Source organism: Nyctereutes procyonoides, unplaced genomic scaffold (genome assembly GCF_905146905.1).
Source record: "Nyctereutes procyonoides isolate TBG_1078 unplaced genomic scaffold, NYPRO_anot_genome, whole genome shotgun sequence".
Taxonomy (NCBI): domain Eukaryota; kingdom Metazoa; phylum Chordata; class Mammalia; order Carnivora; family Canidae; genus Nyctereutes; species Nyctereutes procyonoides.
Genome location: NW_026575128.1, coordinates 19,787,388 through 19,802,352, shown reverse-complemented (window position 1 = coordinate 19,802,352; position 14,965 = coordinate 19,787,388). Strand labels below are relative to the sequence as shown.

Genomic DNA, 14,965 nt, shown 5'->3' with positions numbered 1-14,965 from the left:
GTATTTAAAGGCGGCCTCTAGACCCTACAGAAGCAGACTCTCTAGAAGCGGGGCCACAGAGGCCCCTCTAACAAGCTCCCCAGAAAGGCACAGTGACCCAGGTTGGTGGGCACGCTGTCCAAACACTGAAACAATTTTTTGATTCACCTAAATCTACAGATTATTACCAACAGCCACCTACGGACAACTTTAGAATCTGAGGCTGGGTAGGACTTATTTTTTTTTAGACTCCACTCTGATCTGAGAGATGGTCACTTACTAGATCCTGGTAACTAAAGTGCTTCACTCTAACATCTCAATCCTGCATATGCTGCAGAGAATGTTGTGTTGTCCTGGCACAGTTAGCTGGCTCAGGAGAAAAGGAACATTAGGGACGCCTGGGTGGCTCAGCGGTTGAGCACCTGCCCCTGGCTCAGGGCGTGATCCTCGGCCTCAGGATCGAGTCCCACGTCAGGCTCCCTGCCTGGAGCCTGCTTCTCCCTCTGCTTAACGTCTCTGCCTTCCTCTCTCTTTCAGGAATAAATAAAATCTTAAAAAAAAAAAAAAAAAAAGGAACTTTAGGCTGTACAGAGAATACTTTCATTATGTCCCCAGAGACTGAGTTATCAAAGACTAATCCAACCTTTTTTTTTCAGAGGTAGGGTGTGAAATGGGTCTCTCAATGTGTATTGGTAAAACTGAACTGACATGATCAATAGCATATTTTAATCCAAAGCCTATCTTAACATCTGCTATTGCTTATTATGGCAAGTTACAGGGGCTGTGCTGGGCAGGCCATCAAAAACATAAGCAGGAATTCCGTGGGAAGACGTCCATCGTGAGGGAAGTACTAGGGGAAAGAATTCATGCATCACAGCCGTGAGCACCTCATCGATGTCTTAGAGGCCAAGTTCCACTGTGGCAGAGGAGAAGGCCTTTGTGTTAGCCGGGGGGGGGGGGGGGGGGGGGGTGTTAACCAGCAATAAATGGAGTTAGGCCGCATTAAAGAAGGCTTACAGAGTAGCTTCTAATTCTCTATGTGGTAGTTTTAAAACCTGCCCATGGATTCTTGGACATTCCCATCAAAACCTGGAGACTGATTCCCCCCTCCCTCTGAATAAAGGCCAACCCTAGTGACTAGTTTTTAACCAGCACAATACAATGGACGAGACAAGATCAGTAAAGACAGTACGGCTTTTGCCTGTGGCTTTCGCTTCAGATGCTAACTCTTGGAACTCAGCCACCATGTTCTGAGGAAGCCCAACACACGAAGGGGCTACAGTGAGATGCTACAGCCGTAGCCTTGGCTGAGATTTTGCCCATCAGCCAGTATCAACCGGCATGAGTGAGCAAGCCTTCAGATTATTCTGATCTTGTTTTTGAAACACCCCAGCTGACACCAAGTGGAACAGAATAGGCTATTCCTGTCGAGTCCTGACCAAACTAGAGACATTATGAACAAAAATACCATTTTTAGGCCACTAAATCTTTGAGTGGTTGTTTAGGCAGCTATAGATAACCAAAATGGGTCTATTAAACTGTCCCCCACACACAACCCACATTTCCCATACCTATTAAATTTCTGAAATTGGAGATACTCCTAGATATCAGAGAGGAAAACACTCTAAATGCCAGGTGCGTAGTAATTTGAGATTTCTACCCAATAAACAATTGAGACAGCCACTCGTAACAAAAATTGGGAGCCACGACAAAACAGCTACTACAGAATTGTAAAATTAGTTACCAGTGACTCCCGGAGGAGAATAGAGAACTTGGCTTTGGGTAGACTGCTCTGGGATGAATCACCTTCAATATCTGGATGTTAGGTCAATAGGGCAGCCCCCCAAAGTAATCCAAATGTGATATTAAAATGCTGTATGGAAGTACTGCTATCAACCTGTATCGAGGTATAAATATGTATATATAAATATATGAACACACACTAGCACGTTGAAGGCCTGGAGAGCCTGTAGTTGAGAAGCCTGCTTGCTTGCTTTCTAACTTCAGAGCCTTACACCAAATTAGTTGGCCATGGAACCACTAACACCTTAAGCGCTGGGCAATGTTGGTCTGGATCACTGGTCCTCAAATTTTTTTAAATCTCAGGATGCCTTTACATTCTTAAATTATTAAGGGACCCCAAGGAGCTTTTGCTTATGACCAATTACATCTATCAACATTTTCCATATTAGAAATTAAAGAAATATATTAACTCAGACTTCTACTTAAAGCAAAGTGAAAACAACAGGGCCAGATTTACCCTCTCACTTGAAACAACCAAAACCACAAGTTACATGGAAAAAAATATGGTTTGGAGACACTGGACAACAGGCAACAACAAACAGTTACGGGCAAAATGAGATCAGTCCCAGGATTAACAAAGCTTACTGCTTTAGGGAGTTTCCAGGCTGTAGCTGGTACAAAGAGGGAGAACACCGGTGGAGCTGGAAGGCACTGAGTTGAGACAGCTGAGCCCGGAGGGACCCCGGCAACTCGAGTTCAAGGGACCGGAGAAAGCTGCACAGGAAACTCCACACGCACGCAGACTATGTATGACCCAACCCCACTCCGCAAGTTTTCAGCGGAGGCTGAATCATGCATGCATGTGAGGTAACACCCAAGACCAGAGAGCAAACTAACTGCAAGACCTAGACCAACGTCTGGTGCTCACGTGGAGCTGAGAATAGAGCCGGTTCATTCCCACCAGTGAGATGGGAAACACGAGGACGTGTTTCAGATGGAGCACACAGGTCTTGCCCCAGCAATGGGGACTAATTAAACCAAACTGACCACCACCGGGGTCCTGCCTATCAAGTCTTGCATAGTAATAAATCCTGAAAGGCCTGGTGCTTCTAAATAAGTGTGTCTCAGAACAAAGCTCTGCACTTTTTGTAGGAATACAGAAATACCTAGCACCCGGTTCAATGTCTTGAATCCAATCAAAAATTACTAGTCATGGGCAGCCCGGGTGGCTCAGTGGTTTAGTGCCAACTTCAACCCAGGGCGTGATCCTGGAGTCCTGGGATCGAGTCCCACGTCGGGCTCCCCACATGGAGCCTGCTTCTCCCTCTGCCTGTGTCTCTGCCTCTCTCTCTCTGTGTCTCTCACGAATAAATAAAATTAAAAGAAAAAAAAAAAAGATGAGTTGATCAGTGAGCTGTAGGACAATCCCAAGTGGCCTAATATATGTGTAACTGGGGTTTCCTGAAAAGCCAGGGGTGGGGGGAGGGAAAGCAAATATTTAAAGATATAATGACTGAGAAATTTCCAAATCTGATGAAAACTGTAAACCTACAGAACCAAGCTGCACCAACAGCAATGAGGCTTTCTGGATGCTTTGAATGGGAACAGTCCCTCCTTCTGAGTACTAGAAACACAGCTGTCTATTAAAATGTATTTTTTCAATCCAAATAAATGTCTGATAGATATTCTGAGCAAAAAATTCATACTCCAAAGGCAAAAAGTTTTTAAAAGGCACATCTACTAGTTTCCAGGTTTGTGACTTAGCCGACCTAGATCAAGGAATGTTTTGAATATTCCACTTGGATTTACAGACTTCTCTATTTTATACATCACATAAAGATATTTAATAACTCTATACCAACAACTTTGTGGAACTGAAGATTTACTTTTTGACAAGAAGCTAAGACTTCCTGTCCTGATATGTATCACTGGTTTCCAGTTATCTCTAAAACTTAGAACCAGATATCCTTATCATAGATGGCCTGCTGTAGAATTTGCTTCATTTTTACATTTGTTCAAAATATTGTTACCTGAGCTCTATAAAGCTCTGGAGGGATCATTTCAAGTATCATAAGATAATTGTGAAATGAGTAGTAGTCCAATCTGAAAATATTTACTATGACTGGGTTCTCAATTAAACCATAAACAATCCTGTGAACAGGAAGCAAAGAGTTCCTTCACAATTTTTGCTTTCTAAATTCCCCAATAAAGAAGTTGTCCTGCACAGCTTTTCAAGTAACTGAGATCAATGTTTGGTAGGTTTCCTTTTCCAAAATTTTACCCTGGTGTCCTTTAGACAGCACTTAGATTTAAAATCTGGAGATTTAGGGACGCCTGGGTGGCTCAGCGGTTGAGCGTATGCCTTCGACCCAGGGCGTGATTCCAGCAGTCTCAGGATCGGTCCCGCGTCGGGCTCCCTGCCTGGAGCCTGCATCCCCCTCTGCCTGTGTCTCTGCCTCTCTCTCTCTCTCTCTCTCTGTGTGTGTGTGTGTCTCTATGAATAAATAAATAAAATCTTTATAAAAAATACTAATTACATACACACGGTATTGGATTTCTTTAAGGAATACTATCACCACCTTCTACTTTTGCTAATTTCTAGTCCTGCTACTTGATTCCTAGTTGACCCAGATATAAATACACAAATAATCTTTCCGTATCACAGGTACCACTCCCAGGGTGTCCTCAGTTTCTTGACGTGAACTGAGCGAAATAACAGGCAAGCACATATTTAAGAGTCAATATTTATTCTGATTAATATTTTACAAAATTTTGACAGATTTAATTTATGTAAGGAGAACTAATTTATTAAACACTTTACAGGTTTTTCTTTCCACAGAGTAACACGGTAAGTAGCAAAATAATACTTGGCACAGTTATAAATAATGAAAATATAAAATAAAAATACCCATAGCTTAAGTATAACGATGTTGTTTTATGCCTATTAACATTTCAAATGAATTCCTGGGAACAACAAAAAATATGAAGGGGAAAAAAACCTCCAGAGAAGTAATTCATGTCCGGGGTTGAAAAATAAGTTCCTATTTGCTAAAAGTATCCAATTAAGCTGCTATGAACTATTCCCAAAAGGGTCACCTTCATACACAACTTTAGAACTGGGTTAAGCTGGTTCCACACACAGGACTTACAAAATAAGTAAACAGACGGTACGGTACACTGCTGCATAGTTGGCTCCTGACCATCTGACCATCTCTAAGTTACAGATTTCACCGGTACTGTGAGACGGTTAGTACTAAAGCATTAACATTGCTAATATTTTCCATGTACTTATAGATCTAAAGTATTTAACTAAAAGACATCTCTTTTGCACTGAAAAGAATATTGTACCACAAAGAAAGAACATGGTAACAACACTCTTATCCAAACTCTGAGAATCCCACCATTGTATTCGACTGTTAATAAAAACGTATTCAATAAAAATTGCAACTGAGTCTTCATGTGAAGTGGCTCAAAATACAAAAAATTAAAACAAATTCTAGCCTTTTATAAATAACTTTGAATTTAAAAATTATCTAAAATTTCCCCCAATTAGTAGTCAAAACTAGCAGAGACATTTGTAAAGTTAACCAATTTTTTACATTCTATGACAAAATGGCACAATGCTATTGCCACCCCACACCCATCGTTTCCCTTTTCAAAAATAAAGTACGTATGCCAATTTTCTAATATTAAAACACTCAAATACACTAAAGGTAATCTTTTCGATGTGTGACTTATGGTCAAAGAAACTACTATATAAAAATGTACTTGGAAATACTGAACATCAACTATATACAGTTTCACTGCTCCTCTTACTAAGGCAAGGGGCGGGTATACCACTAGATTGCTTTAATACCTGTGATCTGCTTTTTACAGAGAATACTAATTTTACCAAGCATCAGACATGCAGTGAACTTGCAGGGTATAAATGCCTATTAACAGCAATATTGAACATCACTAGAAGCTCATTAGTTATCTCCCTTTTCTTTTTGGTTGGATAAAATGAAATGAGCAGCTTTAAATACACTAACACATATAGACACAAAGAGAAAACTATTTGATAAATTATTTATATACAGATACACAATCTTTACACTGGTCTAGGATCTGTCAGCAGTCCGACCACTCTTTTCCCACCCTCCCCCAAGCCCATTCCCTCTCACAGATTTCCCACAGGTTGCTCGAACCACAGTTTGCTACAGCACTTAAGAGGACTAACCCAAGTCTCACTCTGTAAACAATATTTATGGAAGCAGTGACTAACAGTTCACCGTGAGAGTATGGAAATGCTGCAACAAAAACTGATCAGTGCATCACATTTAACAGTAAGAAAATCTTTCTGAAATTGTTTCAGACAGCATTAACAAATTTCAAAACATTCAATATTGGGAAAATTGAAATAATCTTGAGGATTAAATTCTTTCAGATAGGTCATTTTTTAAAAACCAGAATATACCATTAGCTTTTCTTTTATTCGCATGTGCTATATGTACAGAGATCATGCTCCATCTTTAGCTAAACTCCATTATTTTGTCTACAATTTATTTTGCAGCTCAGAATTCTAGAAGTATATCCATTTATCTCTATTACTGAGAATTTTGCATTAACTTATTTGTTCTGCCTTGAAATTACCTCAACTCTTAAAAATTGGACTGTTTGTGCACATCAAATTAAATTCTAATTTATGCTTTACTGGATAGTATGTGCTAGTATAACATTCTATGAGGTGTATCATGCACTTAGTAGGGCTTTTTAAGTTTGAACAAAATAACATGACTTACTAGACTCATGCAAGTGCTTTATTATCAGACCATAAAACCTCAGAGCAAGGTTACTACAAATTATTTCACTGAACTAGAAATATATCAGCATTGCAACAGCTGATGGTGATAAAATATTGTTAGCACATATTTTTGTGAACATTATTTTCTTGTGCCCTTGAAGACATATTACAGTAGATCCCTAATAAAACCACATGATTTTTATCACAGTATTTACATGTACATTCTAAAATGTACATAATACTAGCCTGAATCAATTTGAGACAACTTTCCTGGAATTAAATGCAATAGTCATAGATTGCATCATAAAATTTAGCCGTATACCGTAAATTTAGTTTTAGCTAGAATCGAACATTTCTGATCAGTATACCATGTCTGTCAACAGAATAAGTTCACTCTTTCTTCGTGAAAAATGTTATGAGAACAAAACCAAAAAATTGAGTATGTTGTGAATTCCCACATTAAGAACCATTAAAATTCCTTTTATGATCTTTATTCTTCCCAGAAGTGGCAGTGTGCTCTGTCCATGTTTATTTTTGTTAATAAAAGTGTTGAAAAAAAGACTGTAAAATTCACTGTTAGCCCTACATATAGCATGCTATTGTTCAAAAAGTGTGGATTCGAGTGTGAGAGAGACACGGACAGACACAATTTTCAGGCACCACTCAGCAATATGCTTCATAGGATAAAGATGTTGCTACACGAGCTGGTACCCAGATCCTGATATTTGGTCATATTCTATTGTATACTGCCTGGTCCAGTCCACGATAACAGGACGAAAGAGGCCACAGCATCGAAATTCAAAGAAGTCTATAATATTCCTCACACATCCATGGCTATAACACCCCCCGCAACAAAAAGAAAAGAAAAAGTCTATTAGTATAATAATTTAATACACAAGTTTAATATAATTTTGGTGTTAAATATATTTTTTTTCTAAACTTAAAAACTCAGGGTACTTGCCAGATAGAACCTGTTTATAACTTTACAAAATATATATGCATTCGTGTTTCTTCACGGCTCTCCCAACACTAATTTTTCTTCTCTCTTTTGCTAGTTTAATGGGTTACGCAATGATATTTTAGAGTTATTCAAATCTGCATCTCTTTCATTCCTGTGTCATATGTAACTTTTGATAAAACCTTTCCTTGATGGGTGGCTCTTTGGCAAGGAGACAAACTACATCCAAAATTGAGAATGTAAAGACAAAATAATTACAAATAGCATTCTGAAGCTGGCAATGTATCTAAAAGTTACAATTTAAGAAAAGAAACGTCAAGGATAAGTTCAGGGAATTTTAGGACTTCAAGAACACCTCTGGAAAAATAGTCACAGTTTTACATTTTATATAACAATCATGCCTATGGGTGAATTCTCAAAACTACTCAACTGACTCCTTTATTTCTGCTTTTATTTAAAGGTTTGTATGCTTTCCAGAAGCATGCAATAATTAATAGCATTACAAAAGCTTGAAGGTAGTAGGCAAGTAGCTTGAGTAAAATTTAAAAGTTTTAAGTATTTCATACAATTAGGAAACTACTTCTTAGCATCAAACTAAATAGAAGATTTTATACACACACACACACACACACACACACACACACACACACACAGAAGACAATCTCCTTGATAAATGGTGATGGGAAAACTGGGCAGCCAAGTGCAAAAAAATGAAATCGGAGGACCACTATTTTACACTATACACAAAAATTAATTCAAAATGGGTTAAAGACTTGAGTGCAAGATTTGAAACCACAGAGCTGCTAGAAGAAAACATGCAGTAAAGCTCCTTGACGTAGGTCTTGGTGGTGAAATTTTTAATATGACACCAAAAGCAAAGGCAACAAATACAAAATAAACAAGTGACACTATATCAAAATAGAAAGATTCTGTATTGCAAAAGAAACCAACAAAATGAAAAGGCAACTACTGAATGGGAAAGAATTTGTGCAGATCATATATCTGATACGGCATTAATATCCAAAATATATAAAGAAAGAACTCATAAAATTCGAGAGCAAAAAGAAGTCCTACAACTCAAAAGAAAAAAAAATCAGAAAATGGGCAAAAGATCTGAAGAGACATTTTTCCAAAGATCTATAGATGGCCAACAGATACATGAAATGATGCTCAATATTACTAATCTTCAAGGAAATGCAAACCAAACTCACACTGAGATAGTACCTCACACCTGTTAAAATGGCTCTCATCAAAAAGACAAGAAATAACAGGTGTTGGTGAGGATGTGGAGAAAAGGGAACCCCTGTGCACTACTCGTGGGAGGGTAAACTGATGCAGCCGCTAGCAACACAGTATGAAGTCCTCAAAAAAAATTAAAGATGATGCTACCTACTTACTATATGATCCAGCAATTCCAATTCTGGGTATTTATCTACCCCCCCCCAAAAAAAAACCCTCTAAAAATAAAAGAACAAGAAACAAACAGAAAAACCCACACTAACTCCAAAAGATACATGCACCCTTAAGTTCACTGCAGCATTATTTACAATAGCCAAGACATGGAAACCACCTAAGTGCCCATCAGTGGATGAATGAATAAAGAAATGTGGTGTGTGTGTGTGCGTATGTATGTGCGTACACACACACACATATATGGCACACATACATACACAGAGAATATTATTCAGCCATAAAAAAGGAAATCTTGACATTTGTGACAACAGGAATGGACTCTGAGGGCATTATTGTAGGTGAAATAAATTAGAAAGATAAAGACAAAAACCATGTAGTTTCACTTATATATGGAATCTAAACAAATAAACAAAACCAAGCTCACAAATAGAACAGACTGGTGGTTGGCAGAGGAAGAGGGTGGAGTGTGGGCAAAATGGGTGAAGGAAGTCAAAAAGTACAAACTTAGGGCTATAAAATTGGTAAGTCATGGGGATATAATGATTATGGCTAATAATACTCTGTTGTATACTTGAAAGTTGCCAAGACACATCTTAAAAGTTCTCATCACAATAAATAAATAAATAAATAAATAAATAAATAAATAAATAAATAAATAAATAAATAAATAAATAAATAAATAAAATTTTCTCATCACAAGAAAAAAAATTCTGTGGCTGTGTTTGGTGACAAATGTTAACCAGGCTTATTGTGCTGGTCATTTTGTAATATACACAAATACTGAATCATTATGTTGTACATCTGAAATTAATATAATATGTCAATTATACCTCAATTAGAAAAAGGAAAAATAAAACTATGCGTATGGATATTTTTGTGTCATGCACAGGACAAATAAAATAATTTGCACCGAGAAGTTTCCCTAAATATGAATTTCAATTATTGTATTTTTTAAATACATTTGTCAATGAAAATTTGTAAAAACTTACTGCAAGGTTAAAGCTGAATGTTACTGTATAATGATACATGTTTATCATTATACATTATCATTATATTACTAACTGTTAGTAAATCAATAGCGTTTGGATTGTGCAATGAAGAAAAAAGAATGCCACAAATTGGGATCCCTGGGTGGCGCAGCGGTTTGGCGCCTGCCTTTGGCCCAGGGCGCGATCCTGGAGACCCAGGATCGAATCCCACATCGGGCTCCCGGTGCATGGAGCCTGCTTCTCCCTCTGCCTGTGTCTCTGCCTCTCTCTCTCTCTCTCTCTCTCTGTGACTATCATAAATAAAAACAAACAAAAAAAAAAAAAAACAAAAAAAAACCCCAAATATTAAAAAAAAAAAAGAATGCCACAAATTTATATACAGTTAATGTGATAATTTTTAAGTTATGGTAAACTAACCACTGCTATGTCTGGAAGAAACCCTAGAATGCAGTAGGATTTATGAGCTCTTTTACATATTGCTAAGCAAAAGAAATGTTTCATATCCTATTGACATACCCAAAGAAATACTTCTCTTTGATATATTCACTAGATATTTTCTAACTTATATGCCAAAAGAAAATAATAAATTTATAAACATGTACGTACTTGAATGGGCTTTCAATAGATGTTGTTGTGACTTTAAAGTGCTTGTATCTTCTGGCATTCATTCTTTCATTTGTAGTAATACCTAAACATGATATCTAAGAGGTAAGAGAAAGCAAATCATTAATTCTCTGATGTAAAATAAATATTAATGTAAAATAAGTTAATTTTCAAGAGGAATAGGATGGAGAGAAAAATGATGACATTTGTTTTTGCTTTTTCCATGAGGAGATCATCAAACTAGTTTACACGATATCACTTTGACTCCTGTGCGAAGCAGCCAGTTAAATAGGAAAAATGTTTAAAAAACAGGTTATCCGGCATTGTACACAGGGAGAGATGGACACTATTTACATGGACCACTTTTCCATCAGCCCCTTAAAAATTTGAGCTTTTAAAAAAATCCTTAATTAAAAAAAGGCTCTTGAAAAATACTGATATTTGTAGATAATAAAACATTTCCCAATAAACACAAAACTAATGGCATCATCGATCTAAGCTCACACCTATATCCAAATGGCTCTATCTGAATCAGGAACAACAGAAGTAAGTTCTGTCAAAAGTAGTACTGAAAAATCATAATGTAAGAACAAAGTTCATAATATAAGGAGAGGGGGAAGGAAAGTGGGAGGTAGAAAGGAAAGGAAAAGACAGGAAGAGTAAAGGAAAAGTAAAGAAAGAATAAAGGAAGAGTAAGAAAAGTGAATTGAAAATTTTAATCCTTGGAAAGTAGAAGTGATTAAGAAGAGACTTCATTATTGTCTTTTAACAAGGAACGAAGCGCTGATTTTAGTGCATTGAAGAACCAATCACGTACATACCTGGTACATCTGACACATGAGTAATACAGCCACCCACATGAAATGAAAAACACTGTTCAGAAACATCCAAAACATCCAAGGTGAACATGTAGCAATTTGAGTGATATATGTCCAAAATCCATCCTTGGTGTAAGTGGTCTCACAGTGGAGTCCCCAGTCTAAAATGAGGTCAGAAGGTTCACATTTACTCAGTAATCATCCAACCACCTCACAAAGGCATCTGTGGTAGGCACTGCTTGGAAACCATGATCCAAAAGTCTAGATTTAGCTGATGACTTTGAATGCAAATTTTTATACTCTAAATAACCCCATAATTAGTGAAAAATTAGTATATTAATTAGTGTATAACTGGTGGAAAAACACAGCAAAGACAGAAATGGAAAAAGCACCAGCCAATCAAAAAAAAAAAAAAACCCTACCGTACTTTAAGAACAGTTTTTATTTGATTGGTATCGCATACATACAATAGTTAATAATATTACCTTTATACAAACGTAAGATGATATGTATATAAGTGATTTTTTTGGGGGGTGGCATATAACACAACAAGATCACCTTGGTGAGGGAGGGCTTTTTCCAAAAACAAAAATCTCTTCTTTTAGAGATGCTGCCATAAAAAACTACTGTTGTGAGTACTACTACTGTTAGCAGGACCATGTTCTCCCTGAGGTGTGTTGGGCCAGAAATGAGGTCAAGATCTTTGACCAAATCTTTCTATTAATCCTATTTGAGGAAGTAGCCTTTTTCATTAGGCCAGTAAGAGACATTATTCTTAATATCTGTGAAAACGGGACTAGGAAATCATCCTTCCACATCTTATTTTAAGCCAGGATCTAACACATATTATGCTAAGCCCTGAAGCATAATAACTAGTATCTTCATTTAAACTCTTTTCAAATCATGTTCTCAATGCAATAAAAACCCATTATTGCCCCTATGCCCATATGATCAAGTGAATGACAACGTATTCTTTAAAATGTATCTTCTAGGGATCCCTGGGTGGCGCAGCGGTTTAGTGCCTGCCTTTGGCCCAGGGCGCGATCCTGGAGACCCGGGATCAAATCCCACGTCGGGCTCCCGGTGCATGGAGCCTCTGCCTATGTCTCTGCCTCTCTCTCTCTGTGTGTGACTATCATAAATAAATTTTAAAAATTAAAAAAAAAAAGTATCTTCTAAACATTAAAAATTTAAAAAAATTAAAAATTAAAAAAATAAAAAGTATCTTCTAACACTTTTTAATATTCTCTAATAGGCAATAATTACAACTTACTCTGAAATATTTCAAGTGCAAAGTTAACTGTATTTTCCCAACTGTTTGGTATGAAAGAGCAACTGGCACGGTCACAAAATCTGTAAGCTACTAATGCAAGCACGTGATGTGAAAAATGTTATATTTCACCCAGAAGCTTTTCAAAGCCTATTAAACCAACATGTTTTTCAAAGGACACACATATTAAAACATAGCTAACTGATAATTCTGTTGCTTATATTATATATTGAATATGTTTATAGTTCTTTTAAGACTTTGTTTATTTGACAGAGAGTGAGAAGCAGGGGGAGTGGCAGAGGGAGAAGGAGAAGCGGACTCCCAGCTGAGCAGGAGGCCTGACTGGTGACTTGTGACTCGTGACTCTGGGTCTCAATCCTGGGATCATGACCCAAGCCAAAGGCAGTTGCTTAACTGACAGGCCCCCCTGTTTATAGTTCTATATCTAATCTTTTGTTTGTTTTATTGTAGTAAAATGCCCCAAACCATAATTTTTAGTTAAAAGACTTGTTACCCTATTTTGCTAATATGGTAGGTAAAAGTATACATTTGTTTTAAGAAAATAAAAAGTTATAATTGTACTCACAAGAAATACAACCATAAATCATCCAGCAGATCATAAAAAGCAAGAAGAATAGGTAGCCCATAAAGTATCTATGGTTGCCTGCACCTAGAGAACACAGAAGTAATTTTTTCAGGTAAGAAAAAAACAACTGGAAATACACCGTTTGAGGATGGGGTAAAAGAACGTCATGAAAGGTATGATACAATTTGGACAATAATCACAAACATGATTTTATAAAATGTTCTTCAGGAAAATAAATGTTTTATTAAAAGTCTTAAAATAAGAATTCTTTTAATTACAAAGATGTGATGACCACAATGATATTCATTCTGAAGTCAAATCCCAATGAACAAATTCTGAGTTATAACACCTACTGTTTGCTTTGTGAGGTTTAACATAACCTATTTTATCTTTATTTTTATAAACTTTACAATCCAACTTTTTAAAGGCTTCTCCCCATCAGTCATGCAATCTTTGCAATGCTTTCCTGTTGTTACCTCATAAAAACCTAGGGCCATCTCTCAGACCACTAAGTTGACCTCCTGAGACCACACCATTCTTCAACACTGAGGTATATATAGAGTTCTTATCTGTCATTCTTCTCTGCTTCTGTACATAACATCCATCCAAATATTTTTATTGCCTTAACTTTCTCTAGTTTAACTAAAAAGCAATACTATCTGCCTCCTTATTGATTTCACTGTTAAACCCAATAAAAGAAATAGGAAAGAGTAGGCACCAAAAAGAATTGATAGAGAAATATCAATCTTTTCTAGATGCTGATTTTATAACTTTTCCCCTCTTTCTCACAAGTGAGTTGCTCTTTGTCATCAACTAGAAGATTAATGGGGGGGGGGAGGCATGAGGATTGGGGAGAAGAGGGCTACAGTAGGGTGTAGGAATGAAGTTTCTATCATCTACTTTAATACTGTACTTCATTAGTTACCTAGAATAACTTAAATGAACAATGCACTTAGATGTTATTAATAAAACTTACCTACACAGTTACCCACCCATGGGCAATGATGATCAAATTTTGCTATGCAGCGGTTGCACACACCACAATGCTTGGACCTCACTGGTTTCCGTATCTGTTAATAAGCATTTTAAAAGGTTATGAAAGGAATTACATGGAAGAAAGGAAAGCTGAACATTTCTTTTCTCAAAATACAATTATGAAGGAAACAAGATTATATTTCCAAAGGCATAAAATAAAATAAAAACCACTACTGTTTTGTTTAATGAGATTTCAACTGCAACAAAGATAAAAGGGATAAGGCTACTGTGGAATATAAACTAAGAATGTAGTAGAACCATCACTTGACAAAAATAATTAAGAATCAAAAACCATTTTGTTGTTGCGATGAATGGTACTATATTTAATTCACATCCCTCGAGTTTCTGAATAATAAAAACATCACTCTCCAGGCTTTTAAATGAAAAGTTATTGTGGTTAATGGTCATGATATGGCTCTTGTTTAATAAAATGAAATTGTTCCTTAGTAAGAGAGGAAGACCAAATTAGAAGTGAATAAAAGCAGCTTTTAAAATTCAAAATCATTAATGTCTTCCCAAAGTTAACAAATCTAGCAAAAATCAGTAAGTGTACACATCTTTCTCTTTCAGTGGCTCTTGAGATCTCAGATTAAGGTATAGCATCTCCCCTGCTGAACTTCATGAGCCACCTAAGAAAGTACACCATGCTTATTAGCAAGTTTAGGTAGCTCCTATTACTTGCAAAAACATAAAATACATTATTCAGCTGCTGACAAGCAATAAGGAATTCATGTTTATGATGTCTTACTGTTTTAGGTGTTGTGAAATGTTTCACTCTCTATTACTCT

The 14,965-nt window shown here is 36.7% G+C and overlaps 1 protein-coding gene across 2 annotated transcripts in view; it reads right to left on the bottom strand.

Annotated features, from left to right (window-relative positions):
- The window catches only part of ZDHHC17 (zinc finger DHHC-type palmitoyltransferase 17), a 111,702-nt gene that overhangs the window by 16,713 nt on the left and 80,024 nt on the right, over window positions 1–14,965 (bottom strand). The window contains exons 13-17 of one of the 2 annotated variants that reach the window (XM_055341648.1): window positions 14,119–14,212; window positions 13,143–13,226; window positions 11,290–11,447; window positions 10,472–10,566; window positions 4,451–7,339 (exon numbers count right to left, since the gene is read on the bottom strand). In XM_055341648.1, coding sequence (XP_055197623.1) covers window positions 7,201–7,339; window positions 10,472–10,566; window positions 11,290–11,447; window positions 13,143–13,226; window positions 14,119–14,212 — 570 coding nt within the window. In that variant the 3' untranslated portion in view covers window positions 4,451–7,200. Of the gene's footprint in view, window positions 1–4,450; window positions 7,340–10,471; window positions 10,567–11,289; window positions 11,448–13,142; window positions 13,227–14,118; window positions 14,213–14,965 lie in introns of those variants that run through there. The other variant, XM_055341649.1, reaches the window with a different exon arrangement.